Below are 23,686 nucleotides of genomic sequence, written 5' to 3' on the forward strand. Positions count from 1 at the left end.
TGAAGGAATTAAAAATGTGTTTGTGCTGAGACTGAAAGTCTTCAAACTGCAGTTGTGATCAAAGGCTTTTCAGCATGCACAGGCAGAAGCCAAAGAGGCCAAAATACAAGCGTGCATTTCAGCTTCTGCTCCTCCTTTTTTTGTAATGAAGCCTAAATTGCTTGTCTCTGCTGTGTGTGTGTGTGTGTGTGTTTATATATACCTGTGTCTTTTTCTACATGCATTTGCCCTGTGCGTGTTTTTGACATACTGTGCATGCCTCAGGCCAGTTCATCGTCGAAAGAGGCCAAAAGTGAAGAAGCCTTCCTCCAAATCGCTGTGAGTTTGTCATAACCCATCTGTTCCTCTGTAGTCAGCCAAGCTCCGCTCCTGCCTCTGTCCAGTTTTCTGTAGCTTGGTCAGCTGACCCATGCAGCATGCTCCCCTCTCCGTTTCCTGTAGTTCTTGCACTGCTCCAATCACATGAACCCATTTACCTGCATTGCAACGCCGCACCGACTTCTTCTTTTCATCCATCCACCCAAGTCAAATTCAGTAACGCAATGCAGACGTGTCATTGTCTTGTTACGTTGTGTTGTCTTTCTTTTCTGCACAATGTTGGTAGGTGGCTCCACAACTGGAGCAATGGTTCCCAGTGAACGCTCTAAGTGGCACATGTAGCTCACGGTGTTTGTTTCCCCCCTGCACAGAGGTCAGATTTGGGAAGGGTGGGTTGGTTAACCACCTGCATCCGACAACCAAGCACATCAGCCTCTCCCCCAGGGAAGGAGGGGCGAAGGAGGAGCACAGCAAAACCCAAGGACCTTGACTAACTACTTCGATGGACCATAACCTGAGATCCTGCTCTTTTAGAATCTGGGTTTAAGTATTTTTTTGATCGCTATATCACCCAGTCAACGTAGACGCTGAAAGACGCCGCCTCTGCCTGTGCACACGTCATTTTCATTTGCTTCCTCGGTTAAGCCACAGCTGGAAGGACTGTGAACATCAACATGATGCTGTGGATCACACGGGGCTCTTTGCTGAGCACAAGCCATTCACTCCGCTTGTAGATAATATATACGGGCTTTCTTTCAAGTCATGTGATGCTGTTGAGGTGGACAGTAACAGGATGTCCCTGTGGCACATAGAGACATTTTCTGTCTCTGCACATGGAGGCGGTGTGGACTCTGCCATGATGTTTTGTATTATAGCTGATCTTTAATGCCGATGAATGTCCTTTATGAAGCATCACCTTCCTCAAAGCCTCAAAAGATTTGAGAGGCGACTGCTTCCCTAAACTAACCACTGTCTCACACCACCACAATCTTTGTCCATATTGACAGAATGATGCGTCACTAGCGAATGCCATTTGACTCTTTTTATTTTGTTTTTTACTTTGCATCGTCAGTACCACACTGTAGAAGTATCCAAAGTGTGTCCAGCTTGCTATACATGGTGCTACAGGATAACAATACAGAAATAAACTCCTGCTGTACAGTACAGTATGTATTTGAATGTATGTTGTGCAATTAATATAAATGTTTACAATATTTTTTATAATACTGAGAAGGCAGACCTTGTTGTATGATATGAGCTGACACAATGGACGTGTAGGACAAATGTAGCCTGAAAAATGTCATTGTCCTCAATTTGTATGTTTTCTTTTCTTCCCGTATTTACATCAGAGAAGCACTTATAAGGGTTCACTGTGACGAGGTGCGCTATGTAAATGTAATGGATCTGTAGTTTACTCTGTGCCAGAGGAACAACAACAGTGTAATACTTATTGATGTGAATTTTAGCTAGCTGCCTTTGTTAGCTTCTTTGATTCTTTTTTTAGCAGATATTTCCATAGATCTGAGTGCTGACTGTCGTTGTGAATAAAGTGTTGTTTGAACCTAAATATGATCTGACGTGGGGTTTTTTTTATGTTGCATGTTACATGTGTGTTTGTGTCCAGCAGGTGTCTCTGTTGTTCTTCGTACATGTTACATGTTACAGACTCAGTGGAGAGAGAGATCTGAGTCAAAGGAGACAACAGTGAAATAATACACTGAAACCTTTTATGTGTTCTGCTGAAATGTTGTATTTAAATATACAATTATGAATGCACCATGTTCTGCTCTGTGCTGTGTGGGCTCTCAGTTGTGTAACATGAAGCATTTATTTACACCTTTTCATGTATCATTCATCATGTAAACGTGAGGCACGTTAAATAATATAGTTATAATCTACATTTTGCAACAGGCCGAGAAAGCTATGACGAGCCCTGGTAACTGGACATAAAATAATCCCCTTTTAATTTGACATTTTAATGTTACCTTATAATGAATCTCTTAATTGTACCTTAAATTCTGCATATATATATATATATATATATATATATATATACACACATATATATTTTCACTTTAAGATGCTCAATCCAAAATATGTATCCTATCTGACATGTAAAAAAAAGCTCTAAGTTCCTATTTATATGTAAGGTTTCAGTGTGTTTTACAGACATTTTATTTCTATTTTTTTAAATTGAAATTGAAGTGTTTTTTTATTGAGTATATGGAGAAAAGTCTTGGGAATTGTTACATATTATAACCTCAAACTATCCTTAAAGAAATCAGTTTGTGATGAAAACAAATCTCTAACCAAAATGATAAGTAAAGCGATTGTTTTGTCTGTGGTTTTGTGAGTTATAAACTTTTTTTTATCATAACAATATCATGCCTCACAATTATTATGTGAAATTTCCATATTGTTCTGTGCATAACTATCATCCATATCTGAAGAAACTTATCATCTTTTTTTTTTTATTTACAAATGTAACTTTTACAGGGGGTCTCAAAGTCATATGACCTGGGGGCCACATGTGCTTCATGTGTGTGTGTGTGGGGGTCAGTCAGGTGACAAAAGTCCAAATGAGTGGGAAAACAACAACTGTTCAGTAAAGGGCAGTTGTATAAAATACTTGAAAGCGATACTTGAGTAAAAGTACAAGTATCATACCAGAAAATGACTTTGGTAGAAGTTAAAGTCATCTTCTAGAATATTACATGTGTGTAAAAGTCTTAAAGAGCTCGCCCGGAGACAGGACAGGAGACCAGAAACCCAGAGACCGTAAACAACGAGCCGCTGGTGTGTTTTAAGTCCACTTGGAGCCGAAATCCGAGAAAACAGCTGAGCGGCTAACAGCTGGTGTTGCCAAAAACAACTAGTGACAACAAACAGGCATTACTTCACCCACTCAACTTTTATTTTGTAGTAACGAGTAACGGAGATGGTTAAGGGAAATGTATCAGAGTGAAAATACACATCTTATTTTGGAAATGTAGTGGAGTAAAAGTAAAAGTTGTCAGAAATATAACTAGCAAAGTCAAGTACAGATATCTGTACTTTTACTTCATTACATTACAACACTAGTAAAGGGGTGCTTGAAATTAAAATGATATCACTATATTCACTATATATATATATATATATATATATATATATATATATATATATATATATATATATATATATATATATATATATATATATAATGATATTTGTGACAAAATTTGGCATCCTTTCAAAATAATAGCGCGTGTGGCCCGCGCCCCACGAGTTTGAGACCTCAGTGAACTGAGTTCCTGCAATGGTTGGGGTGTGGAGGGGCGGGGGCAGTCGGTGGGGGTGCAGACTGGGTGACACCCCTCTACCCCCAACACACACACACACACACACACACATTGAGTGACTAATGACTCACGCGCAGAGGCGGAGACTCGGAGGCTCCACCGCCGGACAGGAGACACACAGACAGACAGTCAGACAGACAGACAGTGTCCCGGGCTTCTCTCTATATCGCCGCGCATAATTTGCCCGAGGTGTGAGCCGTGAGAGTGGCGAACTAAACGTTTCTCCCTCGGTGTTCGCCTTGTTTACAATGTGAATACAATGGCCGGGACAAGGTAAGATAACTTACTATTACTTTGTTTGTATGAAGTTAAAACGCGTCGCTGCAGCTGAGTGAATGAGTGAGTGAGTGAGTGAGTGAATACTGTTGGATACACCAGAGTTGATAAAAGTTGGTCTGTTTGCTCCAGTGTGTGTGTGTGTGTGTGAAGAGAGAGAAAAACGTGTAAAAAGAGATGAAGTTTGAAACGACGCGAGAACTCCAACTAAGTTTAAATGTGAGAGACGTTTGAACGCCTTCGTCTTCGTCTACTGTTGTTGTAGTAGTAGTAGTAGTAGTGGAGTGAAATCTCCCTTTTCTCACCACCAGCCCCTTCCTTTGATTTTTCCTCCCCGCGTGGGTTCGGTCTTTGCTGTGGTTTAAAAAGCAATAAACCAAACGGAAGACAAATGTTCGCTGCCCATTTGTTTCTCCCAGTTTTCCGGGTGGAAGGTGACTGGAGCTGCCAGATCCGTGCAGTACAACTTTGTTGGGCTTCAATCTGTTGCCTGACACAGATGGTTTTGCTTGAACCCACACAGTCTACTTAAGAGCACATGAGGTCGTGGTAAAAGTCTGCATTCATAGAGCTCGTCTTGAGTCTTGATGATCTCTCAAAGAGCTTCACACTGAACTTTTGCGGATTTCTGTACAGGACAAGCCTCCCCGGCTCCTCTCAGTTGTTTTCCTACACATAATGTATTTCAGATAAAGACTCTCTCTGTGTATAGTCAGGACCTAGTTGGTTAAAGGTTGCAGGGGAACTCCTGAGACCTTATCCACATGAAAACAGGACTTTCCCGATACAATATTTTCCTTTTTTGCGTAAACACATCTACATCGTTTCATGAAATGTCCTTATCCATACAAAATCCCCCCCAAAAACAACTTTAAACGCTGTAGTACCTATGCCTGGCCTGTATATGGTGCTGTAGTGCCGCTACAGAAATGCACCAAAACTGGAGAAGAAGATGTTGATGAGGTGTGTGCACACCTTTTTTAAACTGCTTTCTGTGAGTACGCTCATTAACCCTTCTGTTACCGTCGCCGCCAACAGGATCTGACATGAGCACTCATTACCGTAACTCCTAGACTGTTTGTAATAGCTAGAAAATTTAAAAACAACAGGCTACAGCCTGGCGATCTGTCCAGGGTGTGGCCTCGCCTTTAGCCCCATGTCAGTTTAGATTGGCACAGCACACCACGCATCCCTTGTGTGGAGGGTAAAGTGGTAGAAGACGGATGGCTGTATACCAGAAAGAAGAGAATTAGAGCTTTGCGCCCGTATACTTGTCGTTACGGGTAGGACCTCCCTCAGAGCGACCGCCCCATCACAGACAAGAGTCACCAGCGTGAGTGATGGATCGAATAACTGCCAGATATCAAAAGTCAAAGTTGTCTTGGAAAAAGGGGCAGAAGGGGGCAGAAGCACTCACTCATTGAACATGTTTTGACAATACCACAGCCGTACAATCGATATATAAATCCAGGCGGCCTGATTATCATGACGGTCATAAGAGGGTTAAGAGAACAGTCCAAAACAACCTCCAAACACGAGAACATGATGGCGGCGACGACGATAGCGACAGCGAATGTAAGCACAAGAGAGTGGTGGGATTATGACATCATCATTTCCCCAAAATAGCATATTGGTTTTATACACAAAAAGAGATTTTTGTTGTTTCCAAAAAATAGCATTTCAGTGCTCCCAAAATGCAGTTTCCATGTGGATAAAAAGTTGTTAGAACAACAAAGAAAGAGAGAAAATAAATACCTGAGTACAGTCAACACCAAAGAGAGAGCTGAGACCTTACAACTTGCTTCAAGATGGATGACTTCTCTGACAGTTTGGAGATTTAGAGAAGTATTTGTCTGTAAACAGAACCAGCTCTGTGTATAAGGGGTTTCACCATGTTGTTACATCGCTGACCTCACACTAAATCAGTCGTACGCAAAGTACTGTTTACCTTTTATCCACAGACGCGTTGCTACAGTAACTGTGTGTTGTTATTGACTGGCATTGATGACAGAAGCTAACCATGACTCGCCCGAGATGCGTTCAGGGTTCCGATCCCTGGAACTGGGATGGTCTGTATTTATATAGCGCTGTTCCAATCTTAAGTGTCTTGCCTGCCACTGAGCTACCACGGTGAACTCAAGTTCCGAAGTCAATGGAACACAGCATAATGTAATTGGCTAAGAGGCCCAAGGCAGTTTGCCTATCCTGTTGCAATATGTTCTGCTGATCAGATGCCATTTATATCACCTGCAGCTGTTGGTTTGGCACACTGGACCAACCTGCGTTCCTTCCTGGGTGTGGCACTCTCACCATCTCCCTGCCCAGCTGGTGCTCATCTGATGATATTAATATTTACAATACATGGTGTTGCTTTTTTGGGTTCAGCAAACATTTATTTGTTTATTTATATATATGTCTTTCCAGTAGGTCTTGTCTGGTTATTACTACAATCCTCCCCTGTCTAGTATTTACTACATCTCAGACAGGAGGAGTGGCTGTGGTCTATTTGGTGTTTCGGCCTCCTTAAACGTCTATTATTCTTTTATTTGCGCTTGACACTCTGTAATGTTGTCTATAATGTGATGTTGTCTCAACCGCTTTTCTCAAGAGAACACACCACGCACCCTTTTAACTTGGGTGAATAGGAATTGGGTCGTTAGACAAAGTCAGTCCCACAATGGATTTAACAATATACACCATTGTTGCCCCATGAAGAGGAAGTTACTGTGAAGCTGGTGCTTCAGTGTGTCTGATTTATATTGGGATTATGGCTTCAACAATGAAACAGTTATTTGGTTACTAAATGAATTACCACTATGGTAAGTTAACTTTTCAGGATGTGAATGTCGTTAGGTTCCTTTTCGGAATCTGAATTTGAGTTTTAAAAAACAACACCTAACTTTTTTTATACCATATTCTGACATTGTATGGTCAAACAGATGAATCTATAATAAAATAATCTTATTGTTATTGTCGATATGTATGATAAGTCCTTGTCTTATCTGTGTACTGTGCTGTAATCCTGGTCACATCCCTGTCGTTCAATGCGCTGAATGCTCCACACATTTTTCTTTAATCAGAAAAATGACACTGTAGTGAGGTTAAGATGATTAGCCTGAACATGTTTTATCAACACCTGTAACAGCCACTGACATAGTAAAGCTTCCCTCTGTGGGATTAAATGTTTAACCACACTAAGTTGAAGCTGTCGCCAAGAGTTGCTGATCATCACTCTCCAGCATTATAGGGGATAATGACTTGTTGGAAAGATAAGCTTTAAGGCTGAATGAGTCAGATAGTGCTGAACAAAAGTGTATAATTGTAGGGCGCCGCTCATCGCACACGAAATGGGTTCCTCGCAGAACGTGCTGTGAAAGAAAAAGTTGTGACCTCTTATATTTTCTTCTAGAACAGGGTTAAGCCTGTTGTTATGTGGAAAATGTCAATGAATCACGACACACCGATCCTTGGCGATGACCTTTAGATAGCAATCCATACCACTTGTGCCTTTGGGGCTGTTTACAGGCCCAGCATTAACAGGTTCACCAGGCTGCTCTGCATTTCTAATCCTGCAGAGTCTGCTGTCTCTCCCCCCCCCACATCCTCCAGAGACCAATCTGGACATGTCTTTCCTGTGCACCCTTTGGCCAGTCTCTTCTGACCTGACAACTCTCCACACAGGGAAAGGGGTGTGTTGTTTTTGAAGGATGGGAACTTCTGTTCAGTTAGGCTTACTCCTTTTTAAAAGGGAATTCATTGACCCTGTGTCTGAGTGGTGTCTGTAAGACGGAAGTTCCCAGCTCCTCTGCAGAAGGCTGCAGTATTCCTGTGAGACAGTAGTATGGCCTGGACAACATTTCTCTTTATCTGCTGTTAGTTTGTAGACGAGATACAGCCAGGGTTTCTAAAGGTAGTTCACTACGATCTGTCATCTCATGGAGAATCAGTTTGTTACAGTGGGGCTGAACCTTTTAGCAGCTACAGGGAATTCTCTTGGGCTATGTAAAATCTCTAGTTGGAAAGCAAGCATGGGAAACACTAGCCTTACTGAAGGTGGCTGAGTGAGGGACCTTGCGAGATCCGGTCTAATCCAGTGCCTGTGGAGAGGAGAAACCGTCTCTAGTTCTGGATTAGGGCAGCTGTTGAAGGAGGTCAGAGCAGACCTCGTATACATGTCCAAATACTCCTCCCGGGCCTGTGTGTGATTGGTGGGCCATGCAACATAGAGAGTTCTCGTTGAGTGAAGTCTGCCTGTTGATCAATAGTCTGCTTTGTTCTGGACTATGACAGGCTGCAGAATGGGGTGCCTTTCACAGCCTTTGTAATGCATTTAACCATGAGTCATCACACAGCATTCTTGTCATCTAGGTAACCATTTTTTTCCCCTATCTCCACAGAGCCTGCACACTTATGTATGACAAGATGCTGTTGGCAACGGCAGCACAGAGGAATCTTTTTCTGACTTCTCAAACAGATCTGTGTGTTCATTCTGTCAAAAAACAAAAGAGTCACAGTCCTTTGTATTATTTTTTTGCTGGAGACAGTCAAAGTTAGGACTTTGCAGAAAGTTTTGAAATGCCAAAGTCTCAAAGTGCATTTTTTTGCCACATCATAAATTCAAAATAGACCCCCTGTCCAGTACTGGTACACACTGCAATCGGTCTAGCATAACAAACCAGCCCAACCGGTTCTGATTTAGGCATGTGCTGTCACTTGGGTGACACAGAACTGCCAATCATGCTACTCTCTGTTGATCGTAGACATGAGGTATATTTACTCATCCTCCCACACTGGCTGATAATGGTGTATCGTTCAGAATCTCTTGATACGATTTGATTCTGATTCCTTGGGTCATGATTAGGTAAAAGAAAGTAAAGAGTCAAAGTGTAAAGCACTTGCAAAATTAGGTCGCTTTTATATTGGAAAAAGGAAATGTAAACACAAGAAGAAGAGGAAACATTTACATTTATTTAAGTAACCTGGGTATAACCTGATAACTTAGAGATAGTTTCTTTAGTTTTACATATGCGCACATCATGGAACAGACTGTTGTTATTACCAAACTGTGTTTAAAAGCCTCTGGAAGTCAACACATTTCACGCATTTTTCACAAATCAGCTTTATTTACAGAATCCATTTTGAACCAAAACATTTTTTTTGTACGAATGAGAAATCGTTTTGAATTGAAAATTGATCTTTACTTGAATCATGACCCAAGAATTGGAATTAAATTACATTACATTGCATTTTGAAAGATTCACACCTCTACTCTCGTTTAGGCCACAAATGTATGTGCCTTGCTGTTAGGTCATAGGTCAAGTGCCTTTACGTCTCCACCCCTCCGTGACAACCTGCTGCCGTCGTGCCCGGGCCGGCTCCAGGAGTGTGGCCCCATCGTGTCTTACGTGTCTTGCTGTGAAAGACAACCCATGCACTAGTTTGCCAATGTCAGCACTTGGCAGTGTTGAATGGACACTGACAACTGCTGCTGAGTGGTCGGGGAGGAAGAGGAAGCAGAAGAGGACAAGGGAAGGTGCAGTAAAAAGGAACTGTCTCAGGTCATCTTTGAGACTGTTGTTGTGTTGCTTATGATTATGAATCACTAAAAGCTGCGAGTAAAACATAGCAAATGTCTTTTTTTTTTCCACCCTCTTCACAGATATTTAGAGACCAAAGACATACTGTTCTGTCCTGTGTGTCTCGTTTACACAGTACATCACTGTTCGAGTCAAACGACAAAATAAGTGCGCACTATTCTAAACCCTGGCATTAACTTTATGAGGGCTACTGAGGGGATGAATGCCAAGTCCCCTCTCAGAAGTCTGTCACCATAATACACACTCAGCAGGCACTATGCTGGTGTGTTTACTGTCACGTGAAGTACAACACACTAATATGGATTGTCTCTGGTTCGACTGGCATGTGACCCTGGTAACGCAGCAGGAACAAGAGGTGTTAAACAAAAGCAGCAAAGAATGTGTGTGACAGGTGCAGGGTTTCTTTCTGTGACCTCAAACATGTGCACTGCCCCTGCTGGAGGCCCGGAGAAGACTGCACACAGTGCACACACTGAGATGACCTGACATCTCGTCAAGCTGATTACACATGATTCTTTTATTCATTCTTTTATTTTTCAATGTATTTTGAAACAAAAGCCAACCCTGGAAAAAAAATCAGTAATTGCCGTAAAATAGAATGTAGTTCTTTTTGTGGCCTGGGCCCGAAACCAGTTCTATAGTGCCAATACAGGTGATGCACCAAAGTAATCTTACATTGTTGAAATTTTACAATGTGTATTTCAAACAAAATGCTCAATTTATAGAATCTGCCTAAATTTAAACATCTTAATAATAAGAGTGTTTTATCGCTCTACTCGACGGCTGTTTCCACACCAAAGTTGATGTAAAATATCAGATTTTCTATATTAGTTTAACATTAACATATTCTGGATTTAAGTGGGTCTAGATTGTATTAGTTGAGACTTGTGTGGCTAAATTAATTTGTCCTTGTTTCTCTGCTAGCAGCAATGTTTTCAGCAAGAGATGAAAAGTTGTAAAACGCAAACTCTGGCCAGCCATCGTTGGCAAAACCAGTTGATAATGTGGTACATGCGCAGAATACATGGCGTTTTTGTGCACGCCAACAGCGTAGCAACCTGAGTTAAATATTGGACGACACTGTTTGTATAACTCAAGTTCTGACTACAAATAAAATGCAGCATTATACCACACATAGTATATGCCCACCAGTAAATTATACATGGTTGGAGATCCTTGAGCAGGCTACATTTGGAATCAAAGTGTCCAAGCGTTAGTTTCACACAGATTCACACAGATGGTAGTTTGACTGATGCATCACGATCCAAGTGACTGACATTTGTTTTTATTTTTGTGACGATGCATTCATTAATTGGCCACAATTGGGGTGTGTGAGGAGGATTTTAAACAATACAGTAAAAATGATCTCCCACCCTACCTTTAATAAAACCAGTCATCATATATCCTGACTGAAATCCTGTTTGTAAGATGACATTACAAACATTGCCACCTTTAACGCTGTTTTAGGTTTGAAAAAGAAATAAAGTCTTGCGGCTGCTGATGAACTTACACATCTTCACTTCAGTAAATAGGACTTTGGCCAAAGAAACACTACATCAGTTTACAGCTACGCTCTTCATTACTTACGGCTACTGGAAATGCTGCCAAGCACTCTGTAGTTGCTTCATGGCCCTGCCTTTTACAATATTTACATAAGCCGGTTGCTTAGCAGCCACGAAGAATAGACTTTGTCCTTCAATAATATGTAATCAAACAAGTCTTTTTGTGGGACATTTCTCCATATTTCATTGAGGTCCAGGCCTCTACTTGTCTTTGTGAAAGCAAATTGTCACTGTTTTTTTCATTCTACATTTTTAATAGCTTTTTTACCAAGGTGTGTTTAAATCGCTGCGTCTCCTGTGATGTGTGATGACTTATTTCAGGCCAGTATCTGAGAAGGGTTGTTTTATGTCTGTAAATAGGAACTGGCAGCTCTGTAAATATACTGGTCAGGGTGGACCTTGGCACTTGTTGCTGTGCCTGGTGAACAGAGAGCTAAGGTTTCCTCGATGAATGGCAGGCCCTGTGTGAGAACTGAGAGCGCCTTGCTTTACAAAGGACAGTCACAAGCAATGGCTCAGAATAGACTGTTGTTGGAAAAGGTTAGAGGTTGCCTTATGAGAGAGGACACAATGGAGAAAGTGAGTTAAAGTTGTCTGTTTATCTCAACCCAACAAATTTGACAAGTGACGGCAGTAAATACCCCCGTTTCCTATCAGAAATGCCACGATGGCACTGAAGCATAAAGCTGCAATTGAGCCGTTACTGGATTATCTGATGAAACACGGCTGTTGTAGTGTAGTCAAAACTCTATACTACTTCTTTTTCCCTGTATGTGTTATCTTCTTTTTTTGACAAAAATCAACATCAATGTTGGTTCTGAGTTTGTGTGAAATTCGATGCAGGACAATGACACATGGCTGCATGTTGGCCTATTTCTAGTGGATGTATTGTCCAGTCCTCTGTGTTTACCGTTGCTGGGAAATGTGCCTTTTACATTTTGGCACTGGCCTCGAACAATGGGGATGATTCCATGAGCTATATTCTGTTGTTTCCCTCACTCTGGGGAAACTGCTCTCAGCTCTAGTTATTTTTGGAGCAAACTGTAAATTGTGGACGATAGATATGAAGAACTTCTCCTTCAGAAGTATGTAGACCTCTGGTACATTGGGACCGTGCCTAATAAGATGCACGTCTTTGTGTTTGTGTGTGTGTGTGGCCCCTTTATCTCTGTGGTTTTTACAATTTGACAAGCTTTATTTTTTAGTCATAGTGGAATAACCATAGGTTGTTGTTCTGTCTCCTTTACCCACACGATAGATTAAATAGATAAAGACTGTGTGTACGGTGGCAGAGCAAAGATTGTTATTACACACAAGAGTAAAGGCAAAATTCCATTGTTGGAATCGGACAACATACACATTTATTTAGCAGTAGCAGCAGGAAAATACAGTCATAAATTCCAGCCCCTCCTACCACGGCTGGTCTTAACTCCTCCTCCAAAGTTCTGGAAGTCCATTATTGCATCTGACAAACTGAATGCTTATTGGGTTGAATTGAAGTTTTATCACCCAGCAATCTCCCGTGTTGACTAAACGGTGAGGTTTGATGAACAATTTGAGGACATTCTCAGTCCGAGGTTTCCACGTCTGATGCACTGTTGTTCAATCACTGTACCATGTATGTGATGAGTTAATTTTGAACCAATAATAAAAGGTTTCTGGAGGTAAACATTGCTAAGCTGGTGCAGACCACATTCCAAACCATTTATGAGCATTTGCAGTATGAGGCAGACTGACTTGGAGTGCTGCACTAAGATACTGTCGAACTGTCAAAGGCAAAGAACATGCTGAGGGTCTTTCACAACAGATTACAAGTGGTAGATATTTTAGGCTTCTCTACTTTTGGTAAATTGGAGAACAAATAAATAAATACATGGCGACTGTAAATGTGCCGGGTTTAAGGTCAAAACCCTTTGTATCTTTCCGGAGACACGTCCCTTTGTTTCAGACAATCTCCTAATCTCTCTCAGCCTGTCACATGTTGTAAGTGATGTTCCAGTCATTTCAGAACCAGAACACTGGTTCATCAGATTGTGTCATCAGCATCCAGCAGGTTTGCTCTGGTGTATTTACCCAAAGGGACTACAGCCCGTGCTGCTAAACTCATCAGCCTTGGCCTTCGACGTTGACCCACAAGCCCTGTTTTCCTGCTGCACTGCACAGGACAGCGTTCAGCACACCGAAGTCTGTGCTGGTTTCCTTTGTATTGTTGCTGAGCTCAGAGTGGCTGAGCCTTCTTCCACAGTGTGGTCACAAGGCACTGGTTTATTTTGGATTCAAATACAAACACTTGCCATAATGAGAGATGACAAATACAATAGAATAAAAAGGAAGGGCAGCATGGAGAGATGAGTTTCTCAGCTTGGGAAGGCCTCGTCTTTATGTCAGAGACAGTGAAAGGATAGAAGCTGTGGTATGTGTGGGGTAGAAGTGAATATTTGGCCTCGCTCTGAATGCCTCATTATTTGCTCAGCTTCCCACCCATTAAGATCTAATCAGCCTGGGAGATCATCTTCCAATAGTTGGGTCACATTATGGGATCTTTTTTTTGTTTTTTTAGAAACACTACTCTGCCAGAATTATCTACGTCCTGCGACACAAACCGACATTCACATTCATGTTTTTTGACACTTTGCCTCAGAGAGATCAGATCACAAGTGGACAGGTTTAAAGTAACAAAGGTTTTCCACTCACAAGCGCCCCTACAGTTGGTAGGTGATTGGTAGTGTAATTGCAAATACCACCATAAAACGGCTCCTCCGCTAATCGTCACATCAGTACAGCGTTGCAGAAAACAACCATGTCATCCAAGAAGGTACAGCAATTTGTCATGTTTTTTTCAGGGATATTACTTCTCTCATACAGTTGTAGTTGTTTTGTCGCGTGAAATATACTTCTGCGTCGTAGCCACACGGTAGCTACGGGAAGTTCCACACTCGCTCAAAAATCTGCTGCTGCCCACTCGTGCGTCATGTAACGCGGCCTTTGTTGTAGCCGCTGATCATTCATGTACATCAGGCTCACATACATGGCACGCTGCATGTCATATTACAGATATTGGTCACAGATTATGTCCGAGCTTGTGTTCAGTTATAATTACAGTAGTAGGGGTGTCACGATCTCGACCTTCAAAAGCAAAGGTGGAATGGAGGATTTAACCACGCCCCCAGTGTGACCTCCTACAGATATGCTGCGGTGTTATGGTTGTAGCCATTGTTGCACAACTACGCGTTGCCTCCTCTTCCTCCACTAACCCGAAGCTGCTGCCAACAAATAGTAACCACGGCATCTGCTAATCTGGGCGACAATCTGGGTGACACATCACCGGTGTGGACACATTGTGCGTTCCCTGTGAGTTTTGTCAACAACGATCGCGTTCTTGACAAAACCACGGTGTGTATGCGCATGTTATTTAGCAAAACACAGGACGTCTCTGCCTGCATCATAAGGACGTAGACATAACTACTTCCGTCCTCATTTGGATCAAAACTTCCACACGAAATGCTCAATGAGCTTTGAGTTCAGTTCTGTTATGGTTCTCTTTTTTTTTTTGGTTCATTCAGAGACCACCCTCTCCTTATGACAACTGTGCCTTGACCCGCTCAGCTGTGTGTGGGGTCAGTGTGACAGTAGATGGTGGACACAAGTGTCTTGGGTCATCAGGTCTTTGAACAGCACTCCTGGAAGTCCTTTTCCACTCTGCAGCCTCACAGAAACAACGGACCTCTGTAGTTCTGGATGTAGCTGTGCGTTTTCTTCTCCTTCACCTCTGTGACACAATAACCATCAGATCTCTTGCTGAAATAACTTTGGTACCTTGACCAGAAATATGTAAGTACTATTCATTTCAGTGAAGGAGTACAGTATTTGTTTTGTGCAGTCACTATTATTATAGCCTACTAAATGTTTATCTGATGATGGATACTGTTAGCAGAGATCCCATTGTTCAACTTAAAGCAGCTAACGTACAGTAACGTAGTCATGGAATTGACAATAAAAATGAAAGTCAAGAACCCGAATAACACAGCCAAACTTAAATGAGTGTAACAGCTGAAGACAGCAAGCAGGTGCTATATGGGTTCTGATTAGTATACAAACTTTCAGTTCACTGAGAAACTGCTGCAGGTCAATGGACGTCAGCTGAGGACATGGTCTTAAATGTGTCCTGAGGATGGATTCTGTTCATACATGAAAGAATGAAAATGAGGCTGCAATGATTAATCCATTAATTGATAAATTCAATTACTAAAGTAATCGTAAACATTTTTTAGAACGATCAGTTTGGGTGTTTTGTATAGTCATTAAAACAAGCTCTATGATTTTCCAGATGTGTGAAATTTGAATATTTTCTGGCTCCGTTGCTCCTTATGACAAAGAAATCCTGAAAACTGAGTCATTTTGTCTCGTAGACCAACCAAGACATATGAAGGTTTGAGAAATGTTTTCTGGCTCAAACGGTTAATTGAAAGGGAAATTGCCAGATTAATCGATTTTGAAAATGATCTCATCTACTTGTCATTGCAATCACAGGAGGGTTTAAGACGCGCAGTATAAACACTGTACATGTTGACTACACTATGGTCAGAGCTGCTTGCTGCATGTGAGGGAGCGGACCAGATGGTCTCTCAACATAGAGCAGTGGATGCATGGTTAGACAGTATGTGCAAAGTTGCTATATCTAGCCCCATGCTGCTTTCTCTGTTTACCTGAATGTTAATTTAAACTAATGCATATGATGTGGCTGTTGCTGGTGGCACTTAAACAGTGACTGATACTATATGCTTGTTGAACAAGTATGCCAAAGAGGCTTTGGAGTTAAAATGAAGAGCAGCTGTTGTTCCCTCTGAGTGGGAGCCAACAGAGTGACTGTAACCCTGCCAGACCTGACTGCCACCACAATCCTGTGTCTATTTCTGAATCAGGGGTGCACACAGGGTTTGGAAGTATTATGCAAAACAAATGTGTACGTTTGTTGGACGCCGTCTGTAGGTGCTCTTCCCCCCTGCTACGTTGATACATCTCAGGTAGCCTGGACTTCAGGCTCGTACCACAAATAACCATGACAGGGAGAAGAAGACCTTTTTCTGTCCTGTGAACGCTGGGAAAAGATCCAAACCGTAAAGCAGATTCTCGTGACACTAATTCCTCCCCTGCTGGAACTGATCTCTCTACAGTCCAGTTAATGTGGCCTGTCCAAGGCAGAAATGTTGCACCTTTATTTGTGAAATACTTTGCTGTCAATAGCGAGGGTTTATATCGTAAACGGGGGAAAAGGTAAATGTACAGAAGCTTGTTGTGATACTACACATCATCGCTGTTCTAGGTGGCTGCTAGAACACCCTTTTCTTTAAGAGCCCTATATTGCTAATTCTGCAGACTAGGGCTGCAACAAATAATTTATGGATTACTAAATTAATTGTTAAATAATTTTATAATTGGTTTGAGCGCTTGTTTGGGTTTGGATTTTTTTTCACAATAAATGTTTTTTCCCCAGCTTCTTAAAAGTGAATGTTCTCTGGTTTTCCTGCTCCATATAACAAAGAAATAATTAAGACTGAGTGCTCTTTGTTTGTAGACAAAACAAGACATTTGAAAACATCATTTTGAGGTTTGAAAAACACTGGTCACTCTCTGACATTTTATGGATCAAAGGATTGATTTCTCCATTAATTGAGGGAATAATAGACAGTGATTATGAATGTAATCGTTAGTTGCTTGTTTGGTCTACACTTGTGTAAATGGAGACCATTTAAAAACAGGGATGCTATCATGCACATTTACTTGCCAGCTGTGAACAGAAAAACTCCATCTAACACACTGACATTCAGTTTTATGTTGTCAATGGTCTGGTAGTAGTAACACTGTTTTTTCGTCATTGGTAGTATTGTTCTATACTGTGCAGACTACATGTGATAGAAAGGTGAAACACTCACCTTAAAACGCTGTAGAATGGATGGAGTTCCAGAAGGAAAGACATCCTACGTAGCTTATAATCAGTTCAAGGGAGCTATTTTGAGTCTTTCCTCTGTTTCTGATTTAGACATCTACTGTGATACTGAGCATCTCACGGTCTACAGTGTACCCACCAGGATTTGCTGTCACAGACATAATGGAGCCCACTAAAGGGTAGCATGACATAGATTGTTTATCGGCAGTGTATGTATTTAAATTTACCACAGCTGTTCAGTGCTGCAAATTTACCTTGAAAGTGTTTGAAAAAAAGTGCTTTAATTTGACCATGGAAACGGTCCAAGAACCCTGTTTTTTGCACCGAGCCTCTCCACTGCTCATTTTTTACCGTCTGTGTGTTGTGCTGAGCTGGCTGGCTGTGCAGTTAAGCCGTGTGGTTTTTTTTGTAAGTGGCACTCGGAGCGTATGATTCTCTGCTGACTCGGTGCTCGGTGTGTCTCACCGAGCGCGTCCACCTGTCTTCTTATTCACGAAACACATGCGCGTGCCATAACTCCTGCTGCTCCACTGCCTACCAAAGAGATGACATCACTTTCCACACAAACACGTGCACATATGAGCACTGTGCACATTCTCAGGACTTTCGGTTTTTCAGACAGTGCGCGTTGTTTACAGCTTGATTACTGGTCACATGTGACTGCGTCGTTGTCAACTGTTGGCAAATTATCTCAGCTGTAAACAGCACTTAACCCTTTGCCCGCTTTTTTTCCTCATTCAGCTCTGATTGGGTGGAGATCCTGGAACCACGCTCCTGTGAGCGCATGTATGTGAACCTGACCACTGGGGAGTGTGGCTGGGACCCCCCTGCGGGCGTTCCCGTCCGTCAGGCAGACGGTAACCAGTGGTGGGAGCTGTTTGACTCCCAAAGTGGACGCTTCTACTACTACAATTCCACTGGCCGCCGCACAGTCTGGCATCGACCACAGGGAGCAGATATTGTGCCCCTCTCCCAACTTCAGGCCATGAAGCGATGCAGTGAAGCCAAGCGGACTGGGGGGAGCATGGATAGGCACCACCACAGGACAACGGGGAGTATCAGCAGTGTCGGCAGCCAGGGTGGCTGCACCCCTCTGCCTGAGCCGGAGGGAGACGGCCCCTTCCTGAAAACCTTGGAGACCAATGAGGAGAAGGGCAGCGCTGAGGTAGACCCAGCAGTGGACAGCAGATCACAGGGAGATGGAAGCAGCAATGAACACAGCACAGATGGCAGCACAGACACACAGAGGTAAGCCTGACCAAACCCTCACTACCCTCCACAGTAAGTCTGGAAAGAGCATTGTGCTCAATCATGAGTGGGTCATGTTACATGCAGAAAAGTGGGGAAATGTGATAGTCATCGCAGCATGTGGTAAAGTGAGTTATAATGACTTTCAAATGCTCCTGCTATGAAAACTTGCAGGGATTATTTTGAATTTTGACCACTCAAGGCAACCTCAAACTTTTTTTTACTTATCTGAACATTCCATATGTCCCTTGTTTCCTACATACTGTTGCCTGTGAACCATGCTCGGCCATTTCAGCTAATTGCTACCAAATGGGGAGGGTGGTCACTTATTTTATAGAACACAACACACACACACACACACACACACATCCCCCCCTCATGCAAGAGTTACTTATGCATAACGGCCTTTAACAGTGACTCATTTAAAGAGAGTTTGTCATGTGCTTGGCTTTGTGGCTTCATCCAAAGCACCGTCTTTTCCCTGCAAGCCAGATTCCAGGCATGCCACTTCTGCTTCCCCCGGCACAACGCCACTGGGACCATGTTAGTGTCCTTCTGTGTACTCTCCATCCCCTTCCACCACGCTGCTTCGATGCAATTTCAGTTTCTTTAAACAAAACTAGTCTTTGAGCAACCAAAGACTGCAATGCCACTTGAGTGAGGGTTTAAATGTGCAGACATTTAAGATATGTACGTACAGTAGATGCTGCATTCAGCCCATTGCAGCGATGTCTCAACGCTGTCACCATATTGGTCATTACGAACAATTCAAACAATTTCAATTTGTCAGTCATCAGTCATGTCATCATCATCTAACCGCTTTATCCTCCACCAGAGGGTCGCGGGGGGTGCTGTGCCAATCTCAGCTACATTGGGCGATAGGCGGGGTACACCCTGGACAGTTCGCCAGTCCATCGCAGGGCCACACACAGCTAGAGACAAACAACCATTCACTCTCACACTCACTCCTACGGTCAATTTAGAGTGTCCAATTTACCTAATCCCCACATTGCATGTTTTTGGACTGTGGGAGGAAGCCGGAGAACCCGGAGAGAACCCACGCACACACGGGGAGAACATGCAAACTCCATGCAGAAAGGCCCTTGTTCCAACAAGGGTCGAGGCTCGAACCTGGGTCTTCTCGCTGCAAGGCGAGAGTGCTAACCACTACATCACCGTGTGGCCCTTTTCAATTTCAATTTGTTATTTCGTTATTCAAGTGATTGCTTTGCAGTAGATCTTCCATAATCTCCAGTCACTTGTTTTGATTCTGGTCAAATGTGGGCTGTAACTCCCCTGTATATTCTATATATGTTCTGTTTGTATATGTATGGACTGATATGGTGCCGGTGTAAACACATGATTCTGTATCATCCATGTATCAAGGTGAATTCTTGCAAATTGCAACACTTGCCCTCTTGGCTCATCTTGTAAATCACCTTGGACAGTTAGAGGCTCTTGCTCTGAGCCCTCCAATCGTTTGGGATTATGTAATGTGACAGGAGAAGTAATTAGTCAGGCATGGTTGTTTAGTGCCGCTAGTGAAGCCCTGTTGCATTCTCTCTGGGTTCCACTCAACCTTTCCCAGAACCTTTTCAGTCTTTTTTTTGCAAACAATGGCCAGCTGTGTTCCTCAAAGAAAGGCTGGGTAGTATCTAAAGCACCTGATACGCTTCTTGCCATATGGCTCTCTACATGCTCACTAGCAGGTAATTGGAAACCACCACAATATGCATGGCTACTGCAACAGCTCAGAAGGGTTGAAAACAAACTCAGACTAGCACTTCATGAGCCCTGGAAATAAGGAACTGTGTTTTTTTTCTAACTTAGAATTGAGATCACATAGTACATCACATAGTCACATGGTATTTTAAACATTGTTACACCATCTACAGGAGTTAGATATATAGGCAACCGGACTTGCTCTGAAGCTACCTCAGAAGATGACTTGAACTTCAGAAGATGCCTATGACAGGGATAACTGAGAATCTTCAGAGACATTATCACACCAGAATTTTTTATTTATTTATCCTGAACACACATTTCCTCAGCTTTTCTTTCCACTTATTCATGCTGTCACTTGCTCTTTGATACGTGCTGCTGATGTCCCTAATTTGCATGTTATAACAGAAAAGGTGGACGTGGGTTTGAGTGGCAATTGTATCAGTTCCCACAGTGACAAAAAAGCCAGATATTAGTGGGTGTTTATGGGTTTTTTGACCGTTGGAAAATAGGCTTTAGTGGCCATTCTTAGTGATGATGAAATAGGTAAGGTCAAGGGGAGAGTTTAATAGTGTTTGAGTGGTTAGGTTACTTTTCTGCCCTTCCCACAACACAGGAGAGTTTTGTTTTTTTTATAGGACAAGTTTTCAGTATTTGTTCCTAACATACAACTTTTAATCAGAGTGTGGCTCCATTTAGCAATGAGGCATTTCATTCTCTCAAGTTCCTTCAGTCTTTACACATATATTCTGTTCTTCCTTTCTTTAAAATCTCACCAGAGATGAAACACTATTAACTTATGACCTTTTGAAAACAATGCTGTACATCACAGTCCCAGTTCTTTCACCACCAGTTTCCTATTGTTTTGGGGCTATTGATATAGATAAAGAAGTTTCCAAGGAAATCACGAAACACACCCTTTGTGTTATTCTAAGCACTGGTTGGTTAATGCAGCGTCCTATCTCTATCTGTCTCCCTCTTTTTTTGAAATATTACATCTGTATTTGTTTACATACTCAAATTGGGGGAAGTGTAGGCATATGACCGTGCTTGAATGTTGACTCGGTTGCTAAATATGTTACTTATTGGCCCTGTGATATCACCGTAAACATGGCATCATTTCAGGAAATGTCTTCAGTGTACAGCAGGCTTATATGTGGCGCTGTAGCGCTGCTATACCAAAACCAGGAAAGAGGACGTTGAGCATGCGCTGTTTACAGACTTTGTTTGAATGAGTATACGTTACAGTGTATAAAATCACAGAAACAGGCAGAATGAAGAAAGTCAGGACGACTAAGAAAATGAAAGTCATCATAAAGCAAACAAACCAAACAAACTCCAAACACAAGAAGGAGAAGACAAAACGACGAAGATGAGCATCAGCGAATGCACGCTCATGACTGTGACATCCTCGTTCTCTCAAAGTAGTGTATCGCTTGTCTACACAAAAACGCAAGCGTGACATTTTGAGAGTTTCCCACTCTAGAAACCATTTATATATAAAAAAAATTGTGTTTCAGTGTGGATAAAAGGCCAATTTCATAAAAAAGACTTGTTTTGTCGTGGACAGCCCCTCAGTGTTCTGCTGCCAACAACCAAATAAAATCAGTATAAGATTAAAGTTTATGCCTGGCTCCTCTGTGTCTTCACGTGGCTTTAACTTTACAGGAATCCTGCTGAGGTTGAGTGGCTGTCGAAAATTCTGCCCGTGGATGCATGACAGCATGGAGTAAGACAACCCAGGAGTGACCCAGGGTTGGTTCACTTCAGGGTCACATTACTCTTTTGTCTTGTGGACTGCCATGTGGCCGGGGGTGTATAATGGACCGCGAAAATGGAACAAAGGCCCTCACTTGAATCCTGTTACCCTGCAGGGTCAACTCAGAGATTTCCATAAGCAGGAAGTCTGGGTACGCTGAAAGTAGAGAAGAACACCAAATGACTCTTGTGTGTCCTCTCATTTAGCCCTTTAATGACATAGCGGAGCGCCAGCATTCAGTCCATGGTTGTCACGCTGACATTAGACTCTTAAAGAGACTCTTCCGGATTGTTGGCTTACTCTTGATTTCTCATGAAATATTCTCTCTCTTACCTGTACGCAGATGTTGGCATGTCAGTATGAAAGGGAACTGACTGTCTGGGCTGGTGCTCCATCGTTGTTCATTTGTCCACTCTTAACTCTGGGCATTTTTGGTGAAGAAAATGAGACAGGATTGTGGAACAAATGAATTTAAATTGGTCTTTTAATGCGGCCCACCACTTCGTATCCAGTTACATTTAGAACTGAAACAATTAATCATTATTAATCGACAACTATTTTGATAATCGATAATAAGTTTGAAGTTATTTTCATGATTAAAATTAGATTTTTGATAGTTTAAGCTTCTTAAATGTGAATATTTTCTTAATTTCTTTGCTCTGGGTAACAAAGAAATCATTAAAAGTGAATCATTTTGGTTTGTGGACAAAACGAGACATTTGAGAACATCATCATTTGCAGGTTTGACAAACACCGATCAACATTTTCTATGGTTTTCTGATATTTTATGGACCAAACTAATTTACAGATTAATCGATTATGAAAATAATCGTTAGTTGCATATCTAGTTACATTATTTCTGTGTTTTTCTTTATTTTTTTTTAATTTACAGAATCATTTCTCATCATAAATTATTTGTTTTATTGTGATTTATATCTTTCCATTTCAAAATAGACACTTTTAATTTGAAATTCAGTGAAGCTGGAAGCTGATGATGGTTATATACTGTAAGTGCAGCTGCATGCTGGTGCGATAAGCTGAAATAATCGGTGACTAGTCTAGCTTATATCGCCCTCCTCTACTGAACAGTTGGACTTTTTTCCACTTGACCCCCTTGGCCCCCTCCTGGACAGACTAGACGTTCAGTTTTCATTTTTCTACATCATAGTTTTCTACATCATAGTTCATCATACGCTTCTACTTTACGGATTCTCCCCTAAGATTGAAAGTGTTCAGTCAGTGTTTGTGAATTTAGTTTTCATACCAACTTTCCACTAATATTCTGTGACCCAGTGCATCATGCACCCGTTTTCCTCAGTGCTTTTAAGTGGGTTAAATTTAATTTGATGTGTTCATACCTTGATATAAACGTGACACAGAAGGAAAAAAGTTTACTTTCTATTTCAGTTAGGTTTTGGGGAATTCTGTAAAGTAAGTCATGCACATGAGGGGGAAATAAAATAAAAAATACAATAAAAATATCCCTTATATTATTGTGACTTTCCCTGAGCCATTTAGGCGAAATCACCAATGGCTTTATTTAGGAAATGAGGGGTAGCTTATGGGGAATATGAGGTTGTAAAGTTCCTATGAGTCACACATTGTCTACATGTTTACTGCCAGAGCAAAGGCCTCTCATGTTTTTCATCTCCTGTGACTTTGATGACATAGCCACAACAGTTTTATGCACAGTGGAAATACTACACTCCTGGTGTGGTTAGCTCTTTTTCTTTTCTTTTTTCCTTACTTCCTTTTTGGTAAGTTAATTTTCTGCTCTTCACATATGGTATATGAATTTGTGACTGTTGGTCATGATATGTGCCAAAGTCTTCGTCCTCGTGTGCTCGTTTCACTTTTTTTTTTTACTCATAAACGTATGGTTTACAGTGTCGTCCAGAATTAGATTACAGAGCTAC

The 23,686-nt window shown here is 41.8% G+C and overlaps 2 protein-coding genes across 10 annotated transcripts in view; both read left to right on the plus strand.

Annotated features, from left to right (window-relative positions):
• The window catches only part of sulf2a (sulfatase 2a), a 62,943-nt gene extending 61,058 nt beyond the window's left edge, over nt 1-1,885 (plus strand). For 5 of the 6 annotated variants that reach the window (XM_044024479.1, XM_044024481.1, XM_044024477.1 and 2 more), the window contains 2 exons: nt 265-318; nt 690-1,885. In XM_044024479.1, the coding sequence (XP_043880414.1) occupies nt 265-318; nt 690-720 (85 nt within the window). In that variant the 3' untranslated portion in view covers nt 721-1,885. The remainder of the gene's footprint in view (nt 1-264; nt 319-689) is intronic. The other variant, XM_044024482.1, reaches the window with a different exon arrangement.
• Nucleotides 1,886-3,751: 1,866 nt separating this feature from the next.
• arhgap46a (Rho GTPase activating protein 46a) overlaps nt 3,752-23,686 on the plus strand; it is a 41,313-nt gene continuing 21,378 nt past the window's right edge. For 3 of the 4 annotated variants that reach the window (XM_044024088.1, XM_044024087.1, XM_044024089.1), the window contains exons 1-2: nt 3,752-3,932; nt 17,783-18,289. In XM_044024088.1, coding sequence (XP_043880023.1) covers nt 3,919-3,932; nt 17,783-18,289 — 521 coding nt within the window. In that variant the 5' untranslated portion in view covers nt 3,752-3,918. The remainder of the gene's footprint in view (nt 3,933-17,782; nt 18,290-23,686) is intronic. The other variant, XM_044024086.1, reaches the window with a different exon arrangement.

Source organism: Solea senegalensis, linkage group LG4 (assembly GCF_019176455.1).
Source record: "Solea senegalensis isolate Sse05_10M linkage group LG4, IFAPA_SoseM_1, whole genome shotgun sequence".
NCBI lineage: Eukaryota > Metazoa > Chordata > Actinopteri > Pleuronectiformes > Soleidae > Solea > Solea senegalensis.